General features: G+C 40.7%; 2 protein-coding genes and 1 long non-coding RNA gene across 7 annotated transcripts in view; 2 read left to right on the forward strand and 1 right to left on the reverse strand.

Annotated features, from left to right (window-relative positions):
- Positions 1-220: 220 nt before the first annotated feature.
- On the forward strand, positions 221-7,970 carry ccnl1a (cyclin L1a). Its single transcript, XM_088618836.1, has 11 exons — positions 221-519; positions 906-980; positions 1,723-1,832; positions 4,242-4,362; positions 4,577-4,641; positions 5,874-5,973; positions 6,064-6,168; positions 6,259-6,400; positions 6,530-6,641; positions 6,903-7,001; positions 7,231-7,970. The coding sequence occupies exons 1-11, from the start codon at positions 280-282 to the stop codon at positions 7,583-7,585; spliced, it is 1,524 nt and encodes a 507-aa protein (XP_088474962.1). The 5' UTR covers positions 221-279; the 3' UTR covers positions 7,586-7,970.
- Positions 7,971-9,076: 1,106 nt separating this feature from the next.
- Positions 9,077-15,196, forward strand: LOC148677141 (uncharacterized). The gene is made up of 2 exons (XR_015929917.1): positions 9,077-10,176; positions 14,644-15,196. It is a non-coding gene; the product is annotated as an uncharacterized LOC148677141 (long non-coding RNA).
- A 1,212-nt stretch (positions 15,197-16,408) lies between these two features.
- lekr1 (Leucine-, glutamate- and lysine-rich protein 1) overlaps positions 16,409-26,211 on the reverse strand; it is a 48,915-nt gene continuing 39,112 nt past the window's right edge. For all 5 annotated transcript variants that reach the window (XM_088618829.1, XM_088618820.1, XM_088618811.1 and 2 more), the window contains 4 exons: positions 22,436-22,529; positions 21,144-21,308; positions 20,472-20,771; positions 16,409-17,246 (listed from right to left, as the gene is read on the reverse strand). In XM_088618829.1, the coding sequence (XP_088474955.1) occupies positions 16,833-17,246; positions 20,472-20,771; positions 21,144-21,308; positions 22,436-22,529 (973 nt within the window). In that variant the 3' untranslated portion in view covers positions 16,409-16,832. The remainder of the gene's footprint in view (positions 17,247-20,471; positions 20,772-21,143; positions 21,309-22,435; positions 22,530-26,211) is intronic.

A 26,211-nucleotide genomic window follows, 5' to 3' on the forward strand; every position in this document is an offset into this window, starting at 1 on the left:
TTTAAAGGTGTACATATTATATAATTCCAGAAAAGGTGTGTGTAAAGCCATCTGTGTTGAACTGAAAAATGAAACAGTCCTGTTTTCATTCCACGATTTAACTTTGGAAAATCTACAACAGGAGTACAGGGACTACTTCTTCCCCAGGTTGTATTTATTTGCGGGCGGATACAGTTCACCGCGCCTGGTGTCGGTGTTCTTCGGCCTGCCTACGTCACCGCTGTCCCTTTCCTACTCGCGGTGCGGGTGCCGAGTTGAGTACTTTCGACTGATGCTAAGATGGCCGGCGGTTCTGTCTCTGCTGTCCCCACCATCCCTGCCGCCAATGAAGGGATACTTATCGGCGACAAGCTCTACTCCGAGGTCTATCTCACCATCGACAACTCCCTCATCCCGGAGGAGAGGCTCTCCCCAACGCCGTCGATGCTGGATGGCCTCGACCTCCACGCCGAGACCGACCTCCGTATCCTGGGCTGCGAGCTGATCCAGTCGGCCGGCATTCTGCTCCGGCTGCCACAGGTATGTGAGAAACCGACCCACGGCGCGGCAGCGTTCGTTTTCTGGCTGTTCTTTTTCTTTTTATTTAAGAAAATAATTTAGTTTGGTTCTCTTTGGCATTTTAAAGCCAGCTGTCCCGTAGTTTCCATTGTCCATTAAGTGTGTAATACCCCAAAACAGGCATTAGTGCCAGATAAACACCGCAGAACATATATTATGATTGCGATAGTAGTTACTGTGCTTTTCTAGACTATTTCCCCGGTGAATCGCGATCCGCGAGAATGCGGTAATGTTGTCTTTTCCTGTTGGCGAAGAGGCTATAAATGACAAAATGGCGGGCGCCATGTTGTGCAAGACGGGCCGTTGTGATGTCGTTTGTGACATTCTTTTCCCTCCTCGTTTTGTAGGTGGCCATGGCTACGGGGCAAGTGCTTTTTCACCGGTTTTTCTACTCGAAGTCCTACGTGAAACACAGCTTTGAGGTGAGTTCTTTTGTCCTCCCGTGCCTGAACTAGCGGTGCGCACTTCGGCGGAGCGCCATGTTGTGTAACACGTTTCCAGCGAGGCTGGCCTCGCTCGGGAAAGCACGCAAGACGGCGATTAAAAAAGGCGGCAGCCGTGGACTTCGAAATAAAGTCCACGAAAAAGATCCGCGTTTTAAAGCCGAGGTGGTAAAGTGTAACTAAAAAGCGGTTGTTGTTGTTTTTTTTTACTTCGTAAGAGATGCGCAAGAACAAAGGCCGGACTGTCGCCCTGCTCGATGGTTAGTTTTTAAGGTGACTTCGGTGTATGGGTGTACGAGGTCTAATTTATTTGCACGGTACACGTGATATATCGATGCATTTGATCGCGTGATTTGCGAGTTAATAGGGCGAGGAAGCGAAACTAAAATTGCCGGATAATTCAAATGACGTCACCACATTCTTCCGAGCAGCAGTTAGTAGTAGGTGTGGGGGCCTACATCCGGTGAATAGGCCCAGCGTGTTTTACAGCCCTTTGTCTTAGCGTTGTGCACATAGGATCTGGAATATGTACCAAGTCCAGATAAGATGGGGTCCAAAAAGATTGCAAGGGCATGCGTGAAGATCCGCGTTAAATGACAGCCCCCCCTAAAGTGTCCGATGATTTCTGTAATTTGCTGTGTTTCTGCTGCCGATGATTTCTGTAATTTGCTGTGTTTCTGCTGAGGACCCATGTTGCCTAATTAAAATGACTTATTTTCAGATTGTTGCCATGGCTTGCGTAAATCTCGCCTCAAAGATTGAAGAAGCACCAAGGCGTATAAGGGATGTGATAAATGTGTTTCATCATTTACGGCAGCTGAGAGGAAAAAGGTAAGCATTATTCTAAAGTCCCTCAATTGTGTAACCTTGTTCCTCAATTGTCAGTTTTCTCTCCCCCATATCAGGTTTTTTTTTACAGTTTTAATTGCTCTCATTTTTGATGTAAGTTAAACTATCTCTTAAATAGATTTATTAAAATCTGAAACATCTTGAACTTATGCACTACTGTTTTGTAAGTAGACTCCAAATACTCTGTAATATGCTTTTCCCTCTCTATAAACTTTGAAATTAATTGGCAAGTAATCTTTTTTTGCTCTCTAGATTTTTTTGTAAGCCATCTTAAGTTTTTATTTTTGTATATGCTAAATGCTTACCTAGTGTGGTGTGTTTCACTGTCTAATAGTGACTGAAATTTGGGTTACCATCTTAAGAATTGAATATGTTATTCTAGTAAGTGAGAATTAGTGAGCAAATTTAGTTAGTACATGTTTCGTCCTTACCTTATTTTTGTGTTAACTTGTTCAGGGTAAAGTTAGGCCATGGTATTAACTTCAGTTCTTTTTTCCCTTGCAACCAACTAACAGCGACCAGCTACATTTACCAAAGCCTGGGTGATGTGGAGTGGTACGTAGAGATGAAGCTGTCGGCATGGCAACAGTGAATTCCCCATGAAGAAGCCAGTGGTCTGAGAACGGGTCACTGGAATCGGGGACTGTCAGGTTGGCCGCTGGTGAAAGCGTCTGGAAAACTCCTGTATCTCAGTCTAAGCTTTAGTCTTTGCTGTCCAGGTGGTACATTTGCAACACATGCCATGGCTTTCACAGAAATACATTTCGCATGTACGTCTTGTTTATTTTTTTTTAAGACCTCTTGATGAAGTGTCCCCCATACATGTTGAAAATTGACATTGAGATTCTGCCACAAGGTTTTAGATTTTGAAACTCGTGTAGACTTAATGTCCTGCCTGCGTTTGTGAATAATTCAACTGGTATAATAAGAGCGCAATTATAATAATGTACAATATTCATGAAATCGAATATATTTTTCACTTTTGCTGCATTAATTGCTAATTTTCCATTCAGTTTTCCAGAATACCCTTTTTAAACTGAAGAGAGGTTTTATTACTTAAGTTGTCTTGTGTTTTAAGTACCTAATTGATCGGTTTTCCTGACGAGAACCTGACAATCCCATACTTGAGCCGATTTGGTTTAAAATTAAGGGTTGAAGTTAATGTACTTTCAATATTAACCTTTTCTTGTTAAAACTGAGTACACCCTAGTGTCCATTTCCACCTTGGAATTGCTTGCTTAATTGAAGACTTTGAAATGGTTCTTCGGATTGTAGAAAGTGAAACGTGCCATTACGTGTAGTGTAGAGAAATATCCGAAAGAGACAAGTATATTTTATTTGTAGTACTTTTGTGGCTATTGCAATTGCAAACAGTTACACAAGGTTAAAACATGACCTCTTAAACTCATTCTTTAATCCTTTGCATTTTCCTTGAAGTGGTAGGGAGCAATATTGATATTGAAGCTTAAAGCAGCCGCATATCTGAACATCTTGCATTGGAAAATGATAAAGCAAATCATTTTTTGCCCGTGTGTTTTTTTTTGTGACTGCAGCTGTGCATCATTGACGATAAATGTGTAGATGGCAGGTGGATTTTCAAATCTCCTTTGGTGGAGTTCTGTGCGAACTTTATGTAGGATTTCAGTGGACTGCAAAGTAGGTTTTTTTGTCCTGTTTGTACAAATACAGTCCTGTCATTGAAGTTTGGCTCCTGTATTGATCAAACACAAGTTGTATGTCAGTTCACATATACAATTTTTGCTGAGCTCAAATAAGAGCTGTTCTGTGCAGTAGGGCTTCTCTTAGAAGTGTTATGCAGTAGAGGATGTTAGTTTTAACTAGATTTAGCACATCTTGCATTTGTGAGTTGGGTATTTTCATAGTTTTAACAGCTTTCTTCTCTGTTGACTGGTAGTTATTATTTGTAGAAGATGGTAGTTGAATTTTATATTAGCTTTTGGATTCTGTAGGATTGGAATTTTTGAAAACTTATATAGGCTTGAGTGTGGTTTTCTAGTACTTAACCTCCGTTACCCGGAGGCTGACCTGTACATTTGGGGAAAAATGGATTATCTCTGAAGTTGCTTTTCCAGGCTATAAAGGATGATTTAAGATTTAAATTGTTGAATGTAGCTGTACTGGAATTGATTCCTGTCAAAGCTGTGATGCTGTGCAAGTAAGCATTTGTTTACTTTCATAGATGCATGTGTGGAAATACCGGATTTAACACTAAGTATTACATGGGCAGCATAACACCAAAGCTTATATTGCAGTTACAGGAGTTTAAATTAGGTTCTGTTGCCTTTAGTTGGTTGGAAGGGAAAATAGAACTAGAACAAACTTTTTTTTGTTTGCCTGCAAAATGCATTTTTATTTTGTTTTATAAATTAGGACACCAACACCATTGATTCTTGATCAGAACTACATTAACACCAAAAACCAAGTAATCAAAGCAGAGAGGAGAGTGCTGAAGGAGCTGGGGTTCTGCGTTCATGTCAAGCATCCGCACAAGGTGAGTTCAAATTGCGAACTTCATAGGATGTTACAAGTTCAGAGCAGCTTGACTTTAGGTTGTGGGTTCAAGAGGCATCAGAAAAGGGGTTCTGTACATTCCAGCAGAGATTGCTCTTGCTCCAGTTGCTTAGTGGTTAAATCCAACTTTTGAGCAGCGCATGGGTGACTTAACCTTTTCAAATCTATAATGTGCACTGTGTGCTTAATTTCAGATAATTGTGATGTACCTTCAAGTTCTTGAATGTGAGAAAAATCAAACTCTGGTCCAAACAGCCTGGTAAGTAAATTAAGCTTACTCATTATATGTGTTCCTGTCTTTAAAATGTATTTCTTCTTGCATTAACTTAGGCAACATTGCAGTTCTGCATCTCATGGAATTGCTTATTCAACATGTCTTTGTGAAATCATGGCTGTTTTTTTCTTTAAATGTAATGGAGAACTCAATTTAACTTTGTCCTTTCTTTCTACTCTTTGATTAAAGGGTAGTCCATGATGGTAAGTCTCATACTGCCCTCTGAACTCTGCTCCTTCAACCACATGACCTCAGGAATCTCCCAATTGGCTGCCCTTCTCTCCCGCCAATCCAGTGCAAGGTCTCAGCCGAGATTCACTGAAGTGGTCCTTACCCATCTGGCAACATCATCTTGTTTTCATGGGTGTCAAAGGATTTGTATTTTTGCTTCCAGATGTAATTGTTATTTTTTGAGTAGCAATGTAGAATTTTTAAGTGCGCATTTTTTACATCAAGGAGGTAGAAATCTTTTCATTTTTAATGGTCTGTATATTACAGATGAACTTGGTTTTAAGAAGTGTTTTCATACTCAACTCTTCGGGTTTTGTCTTCAAGCAGAGAGCATGATCTGTAAAATTTCATCTCTTTTAATGGAGCACTTTTTAAATTTAGATGCTGAAGCTTTTCAGCTCAAGCCTAGCCATGTTGCCAGACATTGTGAAAATTATGTAGCTTCTAGATTTTTTTAAGAGCAGCTTACAGGTTAGACTTTAATATGAAGGTGGGTAAAATCTTTTCCCTTTTGTGTTCATTTTGGTACAATTTAAATATAGGGTCTTTTCAGTCCGTTACATTTTTTTCTGAAATCATAAAGCAAGAAAACATTTGCCCTATAACTTGTTAGAGCGTATCCTCTAACCAAGAGCATTGATGTGTTCAGTGCTTTGACTAATAGTTTCTCTATTTTGACCGACTGATTTTCTCTAGACCTTACAAAGAACATCATTCATTAACTGGATTATCCAGTTAATCCTTCACCAAAACTACCAGTATCTTATTGTCAGTTCTTTATTTAAATGAAGACATTGTTGCAGTGAAATATTGATTAAACTGTTTGCTTTCATGATTCCTATAAGAATGGATGTTTTATGTCCTTGGACAGGCTTGAGAGAAATAGAGGACAAGTTAAATTGAGTCTCCAATTACTTTTGTAGTAGTTTCCTAGTTCCCTTAAAACAGGTGGGAGATGTTGGAACATTGTTCTGTTTGTATTCTAGGAATTATATGAATGACTCTCTGCGAACCAATGTGTTTGTGAGATTTCAAGCAGAAACAATTGCTTGTGCCTGTATCTACCTTGCTGCAAGAGCTCTTCAGGTGAGTGCGTTGCTAGGTTCACCTAGTCTGTTTTATTTTCCTTTGTTATTAAGCAGTCTGTTCAATTTGTTCTTTGCTTAAAATCTGCAGATTCCACTTCCCTGCAAGCCTCACTGGTATCTTTTGTTTGGTGCTACTGAAGACGAGATAAAGGAGATCTGCATTACAACTTTGAAACTTTACACAAGAAAGAAGGTGAGCAATTCAGAAGTATCATTTGGTGGTAGGGTGAGGGGAGTTAATGTTAAGGGAATTATTAATTTGTTGTTTTTGGTTTCCTTTCAGCCTAATTATGATTTACTTGAAAAGGAGGTGGAAAAGCGCAAAGTGGCTCTACAGGAAGCTAAGCTGAAAGCTAAAGGCCTCAACCCTGATGGGACACCAGCTCTTTCAACCTTGGGTGGTTTTTCCCCTGGTTCAAAACCATGTAAGTCACCAAAGGTGTTTATGCTTGGCAGCCTGAAGTAGTTTATCCAGTTTACTTGGTTTAAAAGGTTTTGTATTCATTCTGAGACATTGTGTGCAAACTTAAATGTTTTTGTTTTACTTTTTATAGCTTCTCCAAGAGAACCAAAGCTGGATGAAAAATCTCCTAATACTCAGACTTTAAAAGCTGTCAAAAAGGAACCAGAAGACAGACAGCAGAGCTCGAAGAGCCCTCACAACGGGTGAGGACAAAATCATTTTTTACTGAGCTAAAGGTTGAAGTTGCCAATTAAGATCAGCTTTTTAAAGTATCAAGTGCTGGTGTACAGTATATAAAACATTTTCTAGAAAGTACTGGTGGATGTGGAATTTTCCACAGAATTGCTTGTCTCCTGAATGCTTGATAATGCATTTTGCCCTTATGATTGGCTTTAATTTTGTGGTGAAATTAATATCATTTTAATAATAAATACAATTGAATACATTTACTTTTTTTCCTTTAGTCTTCGGAAGGAAAGTAAGAGAAGCCGCAACAGTAGAAGTGTAAGCAGATCGCGGTCAAGAACAAGATCAAGGTCTCGCTCTCGGTCGCCTCGGAGACAGTAAGTTCGAAGGCTTTGCTATGGTTTTGTGTGGCCTCCCATGATCTGTGATTCCTTGAGTAGATGAAACAATCTCTAAGAATGTCAGATTAGTTTGATAATGCACCGTTAACTTTGTTGAGAGGTTTTGGTAGGAAATGGCTGATGGTAGTAACAGTAGGATTGGTTTTGTGAGTTTCATTGTCACTTAAGTGGTTGCTTATTCCATTTTTCCCCCCCCCCCCATAAGTTACAACAATAGACGAAGTCGGTCTGGGACATACAGCTCGCGATCTCGGAGCAGATCTCACAGCCGGAGTCTGACGCCCCGCCGCCACCAGAACCACGGCTCCCCTCACCTGAAGACCAAACACCGCAACGATGACCTCAAGATCCCCAGCAGGCACGGCCACAAGAGGAAGAAGTCTCGGAGCCGCTCGCGCTCTCACAGTAAATCGAGAGACCGCTCCGATGCTGCCAAGAAGCACAAGCACGAGAGAGGTCACCACCGAGACCGTCGGGAACGGTCTCGCTCGTACGACCGTACCCACAAAAGCAAGCATCACGGCGGCGGCCATTCAGGACACAGCAGGCACAGGCGTTGAGCGCTGCCTGCCTTTTTTTCTTTAATGGTTTAATGTAAGTTATGGACATGAAAGTACTCATTTACAGTGTAAAGAGAATTGCTGTATAAAGAAAAATGCTTTGATTTATAAAAGCAACCTTTAAAAGCTGAATTCAGGAATTGTCATGATTTGCACAGCTGAAGTTGTAAACCTGGACAGTATAAAATTTGTTGTATGTATGCAAAAGTGTGTACAGATGCAAGAAAAGAGGGTTTCTCTAGAAATAGACCTTATTTTTTTACAGCTGGCTGCAGACACTTTATTTAAGACTTTTTGTTAGAACCATGTTGAATTTGTTACACTGGTTTTTAGTCTGCACGTGGTAATGTCTGATTTTTACAAAATAAAATGATGAATATTTCAATGTTTAGTCTTCTGAGTTGGAAGTCTGAAAGTATTTATGCAAGACCATTTGTAGATTTGGACTCCCTCATGCTACACTTCTAAAGCGTGTGTCCTGCTTGCACATATGACACGGATGGAGGAAGTCCGGTATGTGGAAAACTGTAAGTGTGGGGGGTTTTATTAAATTATACTTTGTGCTTCTATATAGAAATGAGCACATTTTCACTGCTTTACTGTAATGTACTAGAATTATGTTTTCATCACAAGTATGAGAACCATTAGACTTTAAAAATAGCTTGTTTTTTTCTGAAAGGTTTAAAGTATTAAAGCAGAAGGTTAATTGATAATGGGTTTAGTTTAGGTGTGACCCATACAAATGAAACTATTTGGTACATATTTAGGTGAACTTTTAATCTGTGCAGACAAACATTTACAAATTTGCGATTTTTTTTTCCCCCAAAACCACCTTCCTTTAAGATCACTGCTACATTTCAGATTTGTAACCAAATCTTTTATGCAGTTCACCAAGCAAACATTGAGAACTAGTTTTAGCATCCAACTAGTTTTAAATAAATCTTTAAAGTTCCTGATAGTGTAGATTTACATTCTTTGAGGCATCCCTGTGATCCAACAGGCTAATACCATTTTGTGAAGCTAGTGCATTTAGAAATGTCAGTACATCAAGTGCAAACTGATCAAGACGTCAGGATTGTCAAGTGGGGTAATTTGCATTAAGTGACCAGTTGTAGTTTAGTTTGTTACCCACTAGAGGGTATCAACATCCTAGAGTTTTGGGATTGTCTTTTGTTCTAGAATTTCAGGAGCTGTGGTTTTGTTACGTTATAAGTGTGGCAGGCTGAGCTGCAAAGTTTAATTGCAGGACTTGCTTATTCTATTAGAGACACGAGAATGTGACAAATTAAAATACCTGTCCTAAAGTAACTTACATGAAGCTTTACATTGTTGTAGGGGTTCTGGTCACCTGTGCAGTGAGGAATGGTAAAGGTTGCAGACAAAAGTCCTGTTGATACTAATCTTGGATTTGAAAGGATTAAAGTTGGGGTGAGCAAAAATGTGCTATGATACAGCAAAACAGGTATATGTCCTCAACAGAGCAGCACGGGATATGTAGTGAATACTCTCCTAAAATGCCTAAAAAGTGTTTTTTGTCCCAAAGCACTTAAGCTCTTAGAATTGTGCCCCATTCACTCTCACCAAGTACCCACCTGGTGCCAGTACAGATGAGATGAGAGAAATGCTCCACTAATCAAATCAAGTGGACACGTGAGAGAGGCAAGATTGTCCAACAGCAGGGTGGACTTCAGCAAAGCGCCCCTGAATGTTTTGACAGATATCCTATTATATCTTTGATGACCATAAGAGGTCAGAACCTTAGTTTGATGTCACTGGCCACAGTCACTTTGCTGAAGTGCTCCCTTTACAAGGCCCGAAGGGGAGAGTGCCACCTGTTGGTTCACCAAGGCACCTGCAGCATCCAACTGGACTATTTTAGGTGTCTCCAATACTGAGCAGGCCCAGCTTGTCTCCGTTTTCCGAGATCTGGTGATCAGACTGACCTGGCAATGCTACATCTTTATCCTATTATAAAATCAGATTTTCTTGTAGTTTCAGTATTTGTATGGTGTGGTGCATTGAGTCACATTAGTGAGGTTTTCGTAGAAGCGATAGTGCATCGTGGGCCACCCTAAAGTGACGCAAACGTAGAAGAATATACTGCACAGAACGTTCATTTCGGATACATCGAAAAATGCACATTGGTTCTTGAGAACGAAAAACGTGCATTTAATTTGTACCTCCCGTCACCCAGTTTCCATAAAACAACACTGCCTCATTTCAGAAGAATGTGCACAAAAGGTGAAGCTGTAGAAGCACAAAGCTTCGGTATTCGGTACTTTGCAATGTCCGCATGAATGCAATTTGCTCATGGATCTTTCATTCGTGAAAGTGAATTAATGAGATGTTTAAAACAGGTGGAGGCACAAGAGTGAATTCATCAGTACATTGACATTTTTCATTAATTAAATGGACTTCTTAAGGATTTAATGATTTGCACATTGAGGGTGCCAAGGTGTGTGATGTTTTCTCCTCTTCTCCGTGCTCGTCTAGCTCAGGACCCCAGGACACACACAGACATTCCATTACGGACCGTTCAAGTCTGCACTTGGGAGACACTGTGACACTGGGAGCCTGGACCCGTCTACCAGGTATGTTTGAGGTGGACTCCATGGGATCCTGTAAGAACGGGATAAATAGAATTCTTTGTACCTTAGTCTGCTAGTAACCAACAGGCAAGCCGGCCTGACTGGCCTAAGGTTGAAAGTTTCTTTCTAAATATAACGTATTTAGATGGATACGTAAGTTAGGTAGAGAATGGCTTTTTTTTTTAAAGCAAATAACAGACCTCTTTCACCTGTTCGCACAGGAGTGCAGAACCCTTTCTTGTCGGCGGCAACTTAAGCCAATCGTCCTTTTTCTAAAAAAAAAAAATCAAGTAAATACGTTCAATTGTTTTAAACTTAGCTAAGTTACTCTTCAAAAATTGTCGAGGTTATCTTTGGAGAGAGTTTACAGAGTGGGTGAGTGGCAAGCTGTCTCCACCCATGTGCTCAGGGTGATGAGGGAAAGAGAATTCTCTGGCGGGGGTACTTTAATTTTTCAGGGAAATGCCAGTGTGTTAAGCAATGCGTTTCTCCTCCTATCTTCACTCTTACTTCGGCGCTGCTGGAAAGATTAATCAACACGATGATGTGTACTGTCTCTGTTGTTACAACCACTTCATGTTGCCAAGGAAACTGAGCAACTCACGGGCAACACAGAGACCACTATAAAAAGAGAGCACACACAAACATAGTACTGTGAATTACAGATTCTGAATCCAGGCAACAGGGAGTGGCTTGTAAATTATGGGCCATGCCAAATTTCTTCAGTCTTTCATTTCTGCATCACGAAACTGCACAGCTGCTCGCAATATCTGTGAGGAGAGCTTTCCCCCAGTTTTCCTCCAGCTTCGGGCATTTTATGGAAATTGGAGAAAAAGTTAAAGCGCACATTCCTTTTTCTTTTTCAAATTCCAGTAGGGTACACCAGGGAGCTGTAAAAGTATTTTTAGTGCTTTAACTTTTTACAGTTGAAGTGCAATGCAGTCTATACATTTAAGATAATATACATTATACGCACTTCCAGGAGATCCAGTAAGACTTCATACTTTGTTTCCTCAGCTATGTCTGAGCGACAGAAATGTTAGCTCACACATTCATTGGTACTTTAATTAACACTGTGCTTGCATCTCCTGTGGAATAGGAGTGAAATATTAGGACAGAAATAATTACCATATGTATTTATGTTTTTATGGGTTTTCCATTCAGTACAGGATGGGAATAATGTGGTTTATGCATCTTCAAGTTGCGACCGAACCAATTGTAAAGCGACATTTGGAAAATCCTGTGAAAAAAAATTGCGTGACACAATCTTATGTAGTGATCATAAAGAAACAGAACAACCGTTGCGAGAAAGCTATGAAATTGACATCTGAGAGGTAGCAGTGCTGCAGAGGAACAGCCGAGGCACACCGCTGTAGCAGAACTGTGGACATTAACCTCCGTCATTTCTCCTCCCAGTTAGACACTTCCTTCATGCCAGGCCTGTGCAAGAGTACTATACCGCATGAGCCAGGTTACAATTACAAACTGCCTTGTGACATCTGCCTGACACAACCAAGGACTGTATCCTCCTCTGCTAAAACTATTACTACGGGTTGAGTGAAATCGTCATGGAAAACCAAAAAATGAGTTGTATCAATGAAAACGGGTGAAGTGACAAAACTGCTGTGTGTGGTCATATTACATTTGAAGCTTTAATGGAGATTTTAGGATCTGTAATTTGCGCTTTTTTTTTAAATGAACTTTAGGTTTAACTTTTGAAAATTTCAATTAATGAGGATGGATAGATATTGGCAACGTATGGCATGCTTAAAAATACCAATTGCACTGAAGTACAAATAAGCACTTGTTTGTACTCAAAGTTCCTCAAGTTACTTTCTGCCGGCAGCTTGCATTCCAGCTCCTAACACCTACATTGTGTTCCCACCACCCTACTGTCAAATACTCCACATATTTCCCCTGTTGTCTTGGCGACAGGAAATCGCAGGTGTGGGAGGGCTTGCTGGACAGCTGAATCTTGGAATGTACATATATCACAGACAGAGACGTCCACACGGTTTAAAGGCATTTTCTATGAAGGACAAGGGTCACATGTGCGGATGCTTTTCACAGAGAATTAAAAGGACAGGCCTAGTGACTCTTATATTAATCCATCCGTCCATTTCTAACCACCTGATTAAAATTCAGGGTCGCAGGGAACTGGAGTCTGTCCTGGCCAGCAACAGGCACAGGGCAGGGTGGCACACAGACACAGACACACTAACACCAGGACCGATTATCCCAAAAGCCAACTACCTTGCCAGTATGTTTTTGGCCTGTGGGAGATAATCGGAGCATTCGAAGGAAACTCACACTCAGCTCGGTGAGAACATACAAACGCCACACAGATGGCCGACCAGGAATTGAACCCAGAGCCCCAGCACCGTCCTGCCCTTATAAACACTTGTTGTTATTTTTATTGTGCTAATATTGCATTCTCTCTAGCTTTTTTGTTTCAGAAATATTGTATGGGTATTCACAGTATTATTAAAGTAGAGGTTTTGATTCAGTTTCAAATATATGGATTTGATACTGATGAATTTCAGACATTCAGAGTTCAGAAACAATATAATGTAATAAAAAGGCAAAACACTCGGGATTTAGTCTTTCCTTTGATTTTGTTTTTACGATGAGAAACAGTGACTAGTGACGGAAACTTTGTTTGAGCAAATTTGATGAGTAACTTCTCAATTAGGAAGTCTTTTCATGGGAAACTGTGAACTCAAACACACACAACGTTAGAATACCACTTCTTTCATACAGTGACCTTCATCCCAGTTTGACAGGAACTGTAATAACGTTTTCCCTGCTTTCTCGCAGATGAAATGTTGGAGCTTGCAAGGGAATGACTACAGACCATTTTTACCTAAGAGAGGTCCTCTTTGAAGTATTTTGATGTTCAGAAAATTGGAAACCAAACAAATAAAAAAGGCCTGTTACCTGTTTTGAGCAAATGTTTTTTAAGGCCATCTGTTATCAGAAATCATTGTCCTGGACAGGAACAGCGACCGGCTAAAATACTGGGGTCCAAATGATGTTGCATGGCAACTAAGTATTAGAATACTTTCTACAATACTTTGAAACATTGGTGTATAAGCTGAGAAGGTGAACATAACAAATGACTTTATCCCAGTGAAGGAACAAAAAGTGCAAACCCAATTAAATATGAAGCTCAGGCTCCCTCATTAGTGCCTAAAGTACAAAAAGCTGTTTTCTCTCATTATTTTTTTTCCGGTAGATTTTTTTAGCAAATCCAATTAATGCCAAGCACGCTCACAGGCAGCAGTTCACCAAGAAAACAGCTGATTTATCAGAAAGTGAGCAAATATTTGATTTCTGAACATGTACGTGAAAGTAGTGTGCAAGATTTCAATTTCAATCTGACAATGTACATGGAAATCTATGAGCAAAGACATCTATCCATTTTAAGTACATACAATGGAATTGGTCTGGGTGGGACACATTACAAATGATCATTTGTAAGCATTTTAATGCGCAGATTTTTTTCAAAATACGGCCGTAGCAATAACTGTGCTCTGAAACACTTGTTTAAACAAATTGTGCTCATGTTCGGTACAGACACAAAGACAGAAAACTAAGACATGACAATGATACATACAAGTTGTAAGTTTTTTAATGAATGCTTCATGTCAGTAGTGTTAGAGTTCTCAGGGTAACATTCTGTTAAGAGACCCGGACTTACTTTACCATGGGGATCCCTGCTGTGTTTAACCCTCAGTGGTGCAGATCATATTAGAAGCGAATTATGTCAAAACTATTAACAGTTTTAACCAAACATGCTTGGTGAGAGAACAAGGAAACAGAGGAACAGAAGCAGAGATTAATACACTGGAAGGACATCCATCATAATACTGGTGTTGTCATTTTTAATTGCTTTAACTCTTTCACCCTTTAAGCTTGTTTGTTGGCAAATTGTTAACTTTTTAATTTCTTGTTGAATTAAAAAAAAATGTGTTAAATTAATCAAATGTCACTGCAGAGAAGGATCACTTATAACCTGCTATCAGCCATAGTTCTGAAACTGAACTGCGTTAGGGCCAGCCAAAAATCTATTGCATTTCTTTTTGGAGGTTGTAAACTCTCATTTTTGCCTGCTTCAGTTCTTTTACGTTAAGCACTTCTGACAAAGGGAATAACAACACACTTCACAGGAAAAATAGTATCACAGTAGGCTGGATATGCCATTCAAGCATGAAGTCACACCATTCTGAAAGTCCACAGACACCCAGGGCTTACCAGAGCCTCCCCCTGCTGCTGGCAGTTCACTTGTGAAGTCTGGCAGCACAAACATCTACAGGTCCAAATCTGCAAAACACTGCTGAGCCACGCCAACGTTCTGGCTGTACTTTTTTGTTTTCTCAGGAAAGAGAATAAGGGGTAAATTTAGCCACGTTAAGGTTAAACATTTTTTAAAAGAAACGTAACCTCTTTTATCTGTGCTATTATTCCCAGGTTAAAGGGGGCCTTGGGCCGAAGATATTGGAAAACAGGTTATTGTGTGCTCGCCGGTATCCTCCTTCCTGTTTTCAGAAAAGAATTACGTCAATGTGAGGTACATGAAAAATGGCCAAAAGAGCAAAGTTTTCCTTTATTGTTCTCTTTAAATGTCCCTTCGCTTGCATCCTTATGAAGTTGTACAGAGCCGTTAGATTAATCATGTCACAATTGTACACATAACATCACTTCAGTGGAAAAAGTAACATTGCACCAAATCAATATCTGCTCATACGCTTCATATGCTTAGCTTTCAATTAAGAAATTCAGATGTAATTATGATGGATGAAAAGACTTTACAACTTAGTGTATTTCAGGAAAAAAAAAATCAAATATTTTCTTGAAACACAGACTGTCAGTTTCTGAACTTCGACAGAAGGACTGAAGTTCATGAAGAACGATACCAGAACACTCTCTCCTTAGTATTTTACATGCCTGATACAAAAAAGTACTTTAAATCACTGACTGTGTAGACATTAAACTGATTAAAATGTTGCAGTTGAAAACGAAAGGGATGTTTACAGGCTGGTTAAGTTTTTCCTGTGTTGTTTTTATTTCGTGTATATTGTACACAATTTTGCAATACAGCTGAGCCTTTTGTTTGTTAGAGGTTACGTTTGTAAAAACAGGCCGGCGCTCACATTTGAAACTGCTTGGGTGTCTCTTAGGATAACAGATGACAAAGAGGTTGAAAACACAAATGGGTGCTTGTTAGCAGGAAGCATTATGCAATTTGTTTGTCCTTCACTGGCCCGTGGACGGAATGATTTAAGCTCAGGGCTGCATGTGAAGCTGCGGAGCGTGAGACCCACGGCAGGCAGCTCACACAGGACTGCTGGAGCCCGTGAGCAGTGAGTCACTCACACTGGGAACAAAAGCTACACCTGCTCTCCGCAAGAGGAGGGAAGCAGGAACTGAAACCAAATTCACCAAACTGCAACGACAACTAAAGCAATTATATACACCCTGAAACCCTGATTAATGCCCAGGTTTCCCTTGCAATCACATGGTTATCAGTTTCACAGGTCACGAATGGCTGCATGGTGGAACGCTGTGCGGGCCGTATCACTGAGATGATTACTCAGTTTTCACACTAAACCGATTCCCGTCTTATGTATACAAAAACCAAGGCATGAAGCCAGGCTCCTCTGTGTCGAACGGAAGCTCCTCCAGAGGCGGCGATCTCTTTCGTTACAAAAAGGGTCAATAAAGTGCTGGTTGTGTCCGATACATGACCATCCCCACCTTCAGGAGCTGTGAAAGGTCTAAAAGGAAACACACTGGGGTTGCAGACAGCTGCCAGGTTATGCTAATGCTTTAATATCTCCTGGGTTTCGGAGGCTTGCCTGTAGTCAGGCAGGTTCATCCATTCTGAGGCAGCCTTTAATGTAAATTACTGCCAAACTTCTGTGCCATTCAAGCCTGCTATTTGTCTGTTAAAGGTTATCCACAAACCAAGGTTTTTTTTTTTAAACAGAGAATGCAAGTTCATTTTTTAAGGACAGGATTTTGACTAATTTTATGGGCATCAATCACTTGATCTAATAAAAAAAAAGTATTTACCTGCCAAAGAGCTTTTTTATTTTAACAAAAATACAACCAGACGTCTCTGCCCAGCAGAGTACAATTAACATTCAAATGCAAACAGGATACTTTTAGTCAAACTGCAGTTTCCTGTAAATACCATCCCCTGGCACTCAAAACATTGGTAAAAACCTTAAAAAAAGGACCAATATAAAGTGAGTTCATAGAAATTAATATGTTCCAGAAACGGTAAGAAATCAGTTATTTTTCCACTTTAACTGTTCAAAATACTCTGCCAATTCCGACTTGCACTTCCTCAAAAACACAGTGACTGTTAATTAAGATAACAAAACCCCTCTTTTTATTCCCAGCTATGTCGTGACAGTGATCGGTGGCCAATGAACACCAGTGTCAGACAGCACTTGAAGGGTTTAAAAGAAAAATCCCATGTGGAGCGTTTTAAAGAGGAAATGAGTTCCATGCCATGCAGATTTTCAACATTACGCCTGCCAATTAATAAAAAAAAAAAATACATAAAAAAATAAAAATGGGAAAGTCTTGCAAAGTGATGTTGATCACATGGAAAACATTCAGCGAAGGGGATCTCTTCAGGCGCTGGTGACTCACATTTTCTCTGGCCTCCTTATCGCAGCTGCGATTCGCTGCCTGGACTCTCTCATGGAGGATGCGCTCCCCCGCGGAGGGTGAGGAAGGGGGATTGGGGGTATCCCCTTACTCCCGCTGCCCAGCCAGGAGCTGGGAGCTATCTGGGGGCATCCGCTGGATCTCGTCGCGCTGTCACGCTTCATCTGCATCTCCGAGCCCCGGCTGCTGCTGCTGCTGCTCCTCTGGCCCTGGCTCTTGGCAGATGGAGGGGTCGAGGCCAGGCTGCCGCGCCTGACGGAGTGCCGAGAGAGCTGCAGCCCCCTGCCGAGCTGCGTCAGCTCCAGGAGCTGTTCCCGGGCCAGGCTCAGGGCTTCCGTCAGCTCGTAGCGTTCCTCACACTCCCTGCGCACTGTCTCCTGGAGCAGGGAGTTCTGAAAGCACAGATCACAGCACCGGCGCTCATCTGGGCTGCATGCCTGCATGTTGCACTCATCAGGCCCTAATTTGCGAGCAGAGCAGTCACATCCAAGAAATCAGTGCAATACCGCACGTAAACCAGACTAAAGCCAGTTGACATGCAGTCGGCTCACGGCACATTTACATCATGTTAATGGCCAGAATGCAGAGCGGATTCATTTGCTGAGTGACTCTGAAATGTGCATTTTAAACAATATCCTTCCCTCATACTGGCATATTTGGAAACAAGGATGTAAAGTATTTCCCAATATCCCCCCCACCTGCCAGCCAAAGAAAGCTTCTGCCACAAGTTTGGAGCTGATTTTGCTCTTCAAAGACGTATGTAATAACACCACCTATTGGCTGCACGGTGAATGTTCAAGCCAGAGCTGTAAAATGTTTGGAGACTGAAATCTGCACAAGCTCAGATCATATTTTTGCTTGTCTGATTCGATCATTTTCTCTTTGATACAGCATGCGTACAAATTTTTAAACCTGTCTGGCATTTACATTTAATGTTCTGAAATAACTCATAGTATGTGAAAGCTAGCTCAAATAGAGAGCTGTTACACGAAAGGTTAAAGGCACAATCAAGAATGCACATATCCATCTATTCTCAAAGATTTCTTAGTCCAATAAAGAACAGCTGTGAGCTGGAATATAACCTGGAAGACAATGGGCACGAGACAGGATACACCCTGGAAGAGCTGCAAGTCCATCACAGGACATACACACACCGGGGACAATTCAGAGACGCAGAATAACCTGGACAGTATGTCTCTGGGCCATGGGAGGAAAAAACAGCACATCCTGAAAACCCACATGGCCACAATGAGAACACAGAAGCTCCGTACATAAAGTGCCCCAGTCTGGAATCAAACCTAGGACTCAAGAACTGTGCCTCCATCTCTCTCTATATAATATATATAGAATAATACACATACTGATTACAATGCGTTTGCGAATTTCTAAGATAAGGTGCTTTCTCATTCTGTTTTTAGTAACATTCTATTCTTCACTCACTTCCTAATTACCTCTGAAACATCAGACTGATCCTTTTACGCTGGACAGCCTCTGTTCTATTCTTCAACAAAAAGAACGGCGGCACTGTCAGCCAGCTTTGCTCACTGTTCAATTGTTACTTTTGTTCTCCTTTAAGTTAGTGACACGCAGTGTGCTGCTAAAAATAAAGTTGTTCCCTTTTAAGAGCTGGATCATGCCTTTCTATCCAGGCATGAATTTTGCATTTTTATTACTGTCTTCCTCAAATACCCGTTTCCAGACAATCCTCATAATCATAAAAAGAACCAAAGAATGCCGGAAACGAGAGAAAAACTTCAAACTAAATAAAGTACATTTGTGATCTGTTTCTACTTGAAATGTCCCGAAAACAGAAATACCACTCGGTTTGCCATCAACTATCTCTGTTTGTATTTTACAAGTCCAATTTATAAAAAGGTCAGGTTTTGATGACATTTAACCTGACAGATTAACCTTTACTTCAAGTTAACCTTTAGTTCTCTGTTACAGAATTTAAAGTTTGACAATGTGCTCGTGTGAGATAAAAAAAGGAATTGCACTTACAGTGACACATGCTTTCAATATGCCTTTTTCAATGAAAGAACCAGTGGACACATTTACCAGCTTTACTGCATGTCTCACTTTTGCTTGTCATTTAACGCTTTTCTGACATTGTTGTTTTCGGTTTGTGATCCTTATTATTACTACTGCTGCTACGACTACCCTCTCCCAAACTCAGTGCTTTATCCACACCTTTACTCCCACAATGTTCACAGAAACCTGATAAATAAATAGACACATGTCTTATTGATCTCTGTCCCCCAGGCTAGTTCCAGGGACTTCAACTCCAGTCCTTCAGAAGCCTTAGTTTTCTTCAATTTTTATATGACCAGTGTGGAGCGGTGGCTCTGTGGCTAAGGATCTGTGCCTGTGGCTAGAGGGTTGCTGGTTCAAATCCTGGCAGAGGCATCCTTTTCCACTGGGCCCCTGAGCAAGGCCCTTAACCCCAGCTGCTCCAGGGGCGCTGTCTAAATGGCTGACCCTGCGCTCTGACCCCCAGCTTCTCTCCCTGCCTGTGTGTCTGTGTCTCATGGAGAGCAAGCAGGGGTATGCGAAAAGATGAGTTCCTAATGCAAGAGAATGTATATGGCCAATAATCGTAATCTTATCTTATCTCTTAATTGAGTCTTTCATGTATTTGAATGATTTAAAGACGCCCGCAAAACCCAGAGCCGAGGAGAGGAGATGAGAGCACCAGAGCCATAAGAAAATCAAGGCAGCAGTCCCGTAAGGTTAGGCTTCGCACGGTTTCGTGCCAATTCCAGATTCCCCCCCACTGAGCAACGGGAGCCGCTGTTGCGTGGTGAGAGCAGAATCTCCCCGGGCTCCACCCTGCCAGATCCCAGGAGAGCGCGGCCAGTTCTTCACCGCCCATCTAACACAGGAACACTGCGTGACGAGGAAGAGGAAAGGATCCTCCACAGTGCCTGTCTATTCCGCAACACACCAAGTTCCACCTTAAAGAAGGCGAAGGGTGCGTGACCTCTTAATCACTATCAAATCAGGGCTCAGTCTGTTGCTGATTAAATGGACATCGTAAGAGCCCGGCAGTTTTTTTTTTGTTATGGAATCAATTTTTCTAGATTTTCTAACAGCAACAAAGAAAAATGAGAAATGCATCTGACCTTTTTTTTTTCTGCTTCTTCTCAAATGGAACTTTATCATTGGAGCCCTATGTGATCCCTGTCATGCAGTATTCATAAACTGTTAAATGTAAGCGCTTCAGAATCAATACAACTATTATAACTGGCTGGTGAAAGTGTGGAATTAAAAAACCACAGGGCCCGAGGCGTGCACAGGCCCCTGGCATTGATTTTATATCATGAACAGATATGAAAATGGCTTCATGCTATCTTTAAAATGCCATGAAAGGCAGGACATAAGAGGGCATTTTTCTTTGAAAAAAGAAGCACCTTCTATTCAGCATAAAAGAGTATGTCAGCTGTAAAATTCGACTAACCAGCGCGTTGTGTGGATTGGCCAAGCACACAGCCGTGAACAGAAGGCCCTCCAGAAAACGAGCATGCCACAGGACAAAATAGGAATCGTGACTCAGTGCCGGGGTCTGCTGCTAGAATAGACCCTCTGTGTTAACAACTCGTGCTGTGGCTGTTGCTCACCTCCTCTTGCAACTGAGATGATTCTTGCGTTAATTGTTCCAGTTCCTTAGTCACGGCGCTCAGCTTTATTGACTTCTGTTCAGCCTCCTGTCTCACTTCTGAAAGCAAGTGGTCAATGGTGTGCTTCTCGTGCGCCAGCTGGCTTTCCAGGGCAGACACCACCTTCCTCAAACTGTCAATCTCCTCCTCTTTGCGGCTGTCCCTCTCGGTCAAGCTCAGATGAGCCTCCCGGAGTTTTTCTTCCAGTAGCAACACTTCAGCCTTCAGCTCCTGGGTAGCAGTAAGAACAAGGTCTGGCACCTGCGGAAAAAAAAATTCAAATGCATGTATTCAAAGCCCTGGCATCTTAAGTGCTTTAGTCTACTCGGAAATCTCTTTCCATTCGAATAAACCCTGGCGCAGTGGTCAGCGGTCAGCGGTCAGCATTGCTGCCTTGCAGTGCTGGGGCCCTGGGTTCAATTCTAGATCTAGGGTGCTATCTGTGTGGAGTGTGTGTGTTCTCCCCATATCCTCCCGCAGTCTGAAAAATACTGGTGGGTTATAGTTTCTGGGAAAACTGGTCCTGGTGTGTGTCTATGTGTCTCCCCTGTGATGGACTAGACTCCTATAAACATACACCTCAACTGTTAATTATTGCCCATTTACTGGTATCCAAAAAAGGGAACTTAATACCTTTTTTCTGAGTTCTTCAAGCTCGTGTTGGTACTTCAGGAGCAATTCCTGAAACTTCTGTCTTTCGATATCTAGTTCCACACTAGCTTCCCTTCTCAAGCTCAGCTCGTTTTCTTTTAAGTGCAAGGAGAGCTTGGCTCTTTCATTTTCAAGTTCTTCTCTGACCTGAAAGCAAGAATGAGGTTAATTAAAACTAATTTAAATAAGTGCCTTTTCTTGGTTTTGGAAAGATGGTACAACACATCTCAAATAAGCCTTGTCGTGAAAATGTGGATGTAAATCTCCGATTCATGAAAACAACTTAGTCAGTTAGCAGCCATGAACAGAGAACAATTGAGTGCTGGAAAAAAAAGTTATCACCACATTCGTCAAAAAAAAGAAGAATAAACAAGGACTACCAGGCATGCAATTGTGTTGAAGGAAATTCCTCACACCAGAATAAGGCCCCCACATTTTATGAAAGAGTAAAAGAACAAGTATTGTGTGAGAAAATAGGTTGGGTGACCGCTTCCTTAAGTTGGTTAGGCATTCGTGTGAGTTTCAGGAAACCAACCAGTCTTTCATGTAATTATTCTATATAAAGACATTTCAGCTAATATTACCATGTTTCAGGAACTCCCAGCAACCTTGAAAAAAACGAAGGATGTTGAACATGGATACTGCACAGGGCCTGAAGCTTCGTGAGCATACCCAAGCGGAGCTCAGTCCTGTGAGACTCGGCTGCAATTGTTTTGGCTGGAGTACCAACACTGTGGACAAATGCAAGTGACACTCTGTTCTGAGAAGGCCACATCAGCAGCACAACGGCATTGTTTAATGAACGGACATCACGTTTTTTAGTTTTGTTTTATCTGAGGCTGTGGTGTATTATGCTTGCCTTATAATTTCTGTGGGCCAGTGTTTGCAAACTGCAATGGGAACACTGTGCTGAGATGCTGCAGATTTGACCGTTTTTCAACAAGTTTCGTTCCTTATAAAGCTGATTCAGAGGACAAAATATAAATACGTACAATTTTGAACTCTGCAAACTCTGTTTGCAGGTGTTGTTGCTTTAAAGCCCTTTTACGTATGTTAAAGGCATGTCAGCTTTTTTATTAGTTTAACCTTTTGCTCATCCAGCATTTAATTCAAATGTAAGGCAAAACAATCTCACAGCAGGCATGTTCAAGCCAGTCATACAGGGTTAACAGATTAGGAAATTATTTTGCACGAGTCAAGACGTTTTGGGTCTGTTGGCAGTAGAGAAGAAAATTAATTCAAGTGGAAGCCAGACTTGCCTTACAGCAACATACCTGTGACCTAAGATATTCAGCATCCACCATCTTCTGTCTGAAGCTCTCTAGCAATTGCTGAATTGTACTCTGGTGAGAGAGTACTGTGGTTTCTCTGCAAGGCAAGTCAGACACAAATATGTATTCAGCACATGGGAAACATACTTTATATTATGGTATCACAATAACTTAGCAAAGTCTGTGACTAGTCCAAGATCACAGACAGATGTTTTAGTTGCTTGCTGTATTAACCCCCAACTGTATTTGCAATATTTGAGACCTATTCTTAACAACAACATTTTAAGTTTTAATAAATGACATTTGAATTCAAAGCTGTGGTAAGGGACTTAATTGCAGTACTACTGCAAAATAATCCCATTGCTGAACTCTTCCCTTGGGTAATAACACTGTTTCTTGCACACTGCACAGAAGAAAAATAACGCACCAGAAAATGTACCATAATTAAGAAGCATGGCATAACAATTCTAATAAGAATACCTTTTGTCATATAAATACTATCTATATTTTAATTGGACATACAGCTCAAAAACAATCTATACAAATGCCATAGCCATCTCAATAGATATTTTTTAATCTGCTGCAATCAGTAGGGAGCCCACATCCTGCTGTAATTTTAACCACTCACACATAAGGTTTATAATCTGTTGTGTCTTTTCGGAACGTGCCCGTGACAAACAAAAACATGAAAGCAATAATTCAAACAGCTGGGAGAGAAAACATCGAAATCCTCCAGATGTTTTCTACTAAACAATGCCTTTCATGCTCTATTACCAAGAATAACTATCTAAAAACTGATATGGAAAGGCAACTGCATGGCATATTTTGAGATTTTTTGATTGCTGTGAATTACAATGAAAGATCAGTGAGCATTAAACTGAAGGGAATAAATCACCATTTCTGTACTTTTCATTATTACTATCATCCAAGTTTTGAAGTCAGTTTCCCAGAAAGTTTGCATTTCCATGGGTATAAAGAGAAACAATTTCTGGAGGTGATATTTTTGCAGTCATATTGCAAAAATCCCTCTAACCTATCCCCTTGTTAAAGGATTCCAAAGAACATTTCACAGAACTGTCAGTGCAAAATAATTCAGTTGGTTATTTGTCTTATGAAAGAACTGTCTTGTAAATCACTGTAGTTGCCAAGAAAATGCAGTCTGTGCTACTTAACTGGATGAATGCAGAAAGGGTCTTCCAAGATATTACTAAGAAGGTTATTACTTGGTCGAATAAATCTAACCCAGTGTGTATGGGCACATTAAAACTTCAGGTAAGGAGCAAATGAAAACAATAAAACCTTTAATTTTCAGCTTTATGTTATAAAAATAAAATTATCTGACAATGAAGCCTTCTTTCATTAATTGGAATATGTGGTATATGTTGCTCACTCCAATGAAAATATCCCATATATCTTTACCTATCACATCACATATTCGTCATCGTGCTTGTGCACACCTGTCCTATTTTGGGAAAAGTCCCTTCCCTTCTCCTTGGGTTTTGCTTCCCAGAGAAATTCTTGGTAGAATGTGGATCTGATTAGGATTAAGGCAGTGTCTTTAATTTTGGTTCTTGAGGCCAGATATCTTTAGAAAATGACATTAAAGGAAGCATTCATTTTTTTTTCAGATTGAAGGCTATACAGTATGTGCAGGTACGTTAGTAGACCAAGACCCCAACTGCATGAGCTCACCCAAGCCTCAGGGCAGCTCGCAAGCCACAGGAAAAATAAACAGTATGAGGCTTTAGCAGTTAATTCATGTGCGTGCACGTTTCGTGCTCTGCAATCTTAGGCACATTCAGAGCTTTCCAAATTCAGAGCTATCCTAGGAAAACCTCTAATAGATGATTCTACCAGCACAGTTTTACTACAAAACTCGGGACTCCTTCACTAAGATCTTTCAATTGCTGCATCCATGAGTTTATTTACATCATTTGCTGAGAGTGATTTAGTTATTCCCTGTACTAAAAGCCTTATTTTTAGGATTCACAAGCAGACGAGCCCAATTTAAAAAAGAGACTCTTGCAATCAAATTCATACTATGAGTTTCAGTCGATGGGTATAAGAAGTGAACTACTTGTTCTTTTCCCCTGTGTGTTTACCATTAAATGGGTCATAAAAATTACATATGAGAGTATTTGTGAAAAGCACCATTTGTTGTGACAACAGGAAGGTCCATACCTTTGTCCATTTACCTAAGGAGGCCAGAGATGCAGTATAACTGCAGGCCTATGTGAAAGGTGACATAAAAGGGCGGATGAAGACTCCAGGTTCATATACGTTTATGGATTCCACTATGACACTTGGGATTGTAATACTGCAATGGTGTCCAGTATTTGGCAGTCCCCAAACTGCAGAAAATATGTTTCTCTCATCTCTCAGTGAGAATTATTTACTCCTTCAGCACCAGAATACACCATGGCTAGCTTCTGTCTTAAGTGAAATTGTCACTCTTTTAAAGGGCTGTGTATCCCAGTCATGTCTGTTTTCGAAGCTTTGAGGTTGGAGAGCTAACAGTGAGCAAATGTGCAATACTGGAGAACAAAGGAGAACATGACATATCAGCCCAGAACCTACTTTGCCTGTTAAATATACTGGTGTGGTAATAGTTTATCTCTTAGTGCTGAGGCACCAAACATCTCCATTAAAATGATAGTTTCAGAAACATGAGATAGAAAATTAGTCATACTGCCTTAAGAATTATTCCTTTAAGCTTCTGCATCCTGTGAGAAAATTGAACTGCTTTGTTTCAGTTTCAAAACTGACTTTAAAAAAAAACTGAAATAATCTGATGTCAACAAAAGAATTGCCCTACTTTGATTACACCAGTTTTACAAGCTTGGTAAAAAAAAAGCCGTTTTTAGTAAACCTGCTTCTCATAAGAGAGGACTGCCAGAATTTTTGAGTCATAAAATGTCATCTTAAAAGTGCCTGGGTCATGTCACTATACAACTATGACCTGAATTTCCCAAGTGTCAGAGCACCAGCAGGGTAGAGATGGGAAAAGCTGGTCAAAGTTTGTTTGGCTTCTCAGCGAACAGCAACTCCTATGAGTACCTGCAGGGTCGCAGTGATGTCAATGAGTGATGAATGTCCTCCAGTTAGCACTAACTCTCCTGTCAGGCACTATGGAGCTTGCAGCAGCTCAAAGGATGAATGGCTCTGCTAGTGGGCGTGTCCAAGGGAGGGTCAAACCCACAAGAATTATTCGCTCCTGAGAAGGTGTAGGAGTGAATGTCAGAGAGCCTAGTCTTGAAACAACCGGTCATCCCAAACTGGGTGAGTACTGAACATGACAAAACATATCCTATATCCCGAGATTCTTTTATTTTTCTGTGAACAGTGCTGTGCAATAAACAAAACAAAGACTACAGAAAGAGCTTACCCAAAGGCTGGTCTGAATTATTCAGTATGGTCCTCCATCTTGTAATAAGATTGAAATTAAAATGATAACCAGCAAGTTCTCATTCTGTCTAGCCCATAGTCAACTACGTTATTACCAGGAATATTGCAGGTTAGCCTACACTATATTTTGAGAACAACATCAACTTCCCCCAAATTGTATGTCTAGAGTAAATTAGGAGGAAGGAAAATATTGGTTTTATCAATAGCCATAAAATGCAATTCCAATAATATCTCTCTGAATTCCCTCAATCATTTTTCAAATAAATGATGGCAAAATAATTCTCAAACAATTTTAAAGTAGGTCATTACTGTATATAGCCTAACAAACGTTTGAGTTCTTTTAACTCCACTCTGAAATGGAATTACACAGAACT

This window comes from Lepisosteus platostomus, chromosome 2 (genome assembly GCF_059453375.1).
Source record: "Lepisosteus platostomus isolate fLepPlt1 chromosome 2, fLepPlt1.hap1, whole genome shotgun sequence".
Taxonomy (NCBI): Eukaryota; Metazoa; Chordata; class Actinopteri; order Semionotiformes; family Lepisosteidae; genus Lepisosteus; species Lepisosteus platostomus.

What these genes read in the sequence shown, in the direction of transcription:
- ccnl1a (XM_088618836.1), top strand. Translation starts at nt 280, where the DNA reads ATGGCCGGCGGTTCTGTCTCTGCTGTCCCCACCATCCCTGCCGCCAAT. An exon ending in ACGTGAAACACAGCTTTGAG is followed by an intron (nt 981 to 1,722) that starts GTGAGTTCTTTT and finishes ACTTATTTTCAG; the next exon opens with ATTGTTGCCATGGCTTGCGT. An exon ending in TTGCTGCAAGAGCTCTTCAG is followed by an intron (nt 5,974 to 6,063) that starts GTGAGTGCGTTG and finishes TAAAATCTGCAG; the next exon opens with ATTCCACTTCCCTGCAAGCC.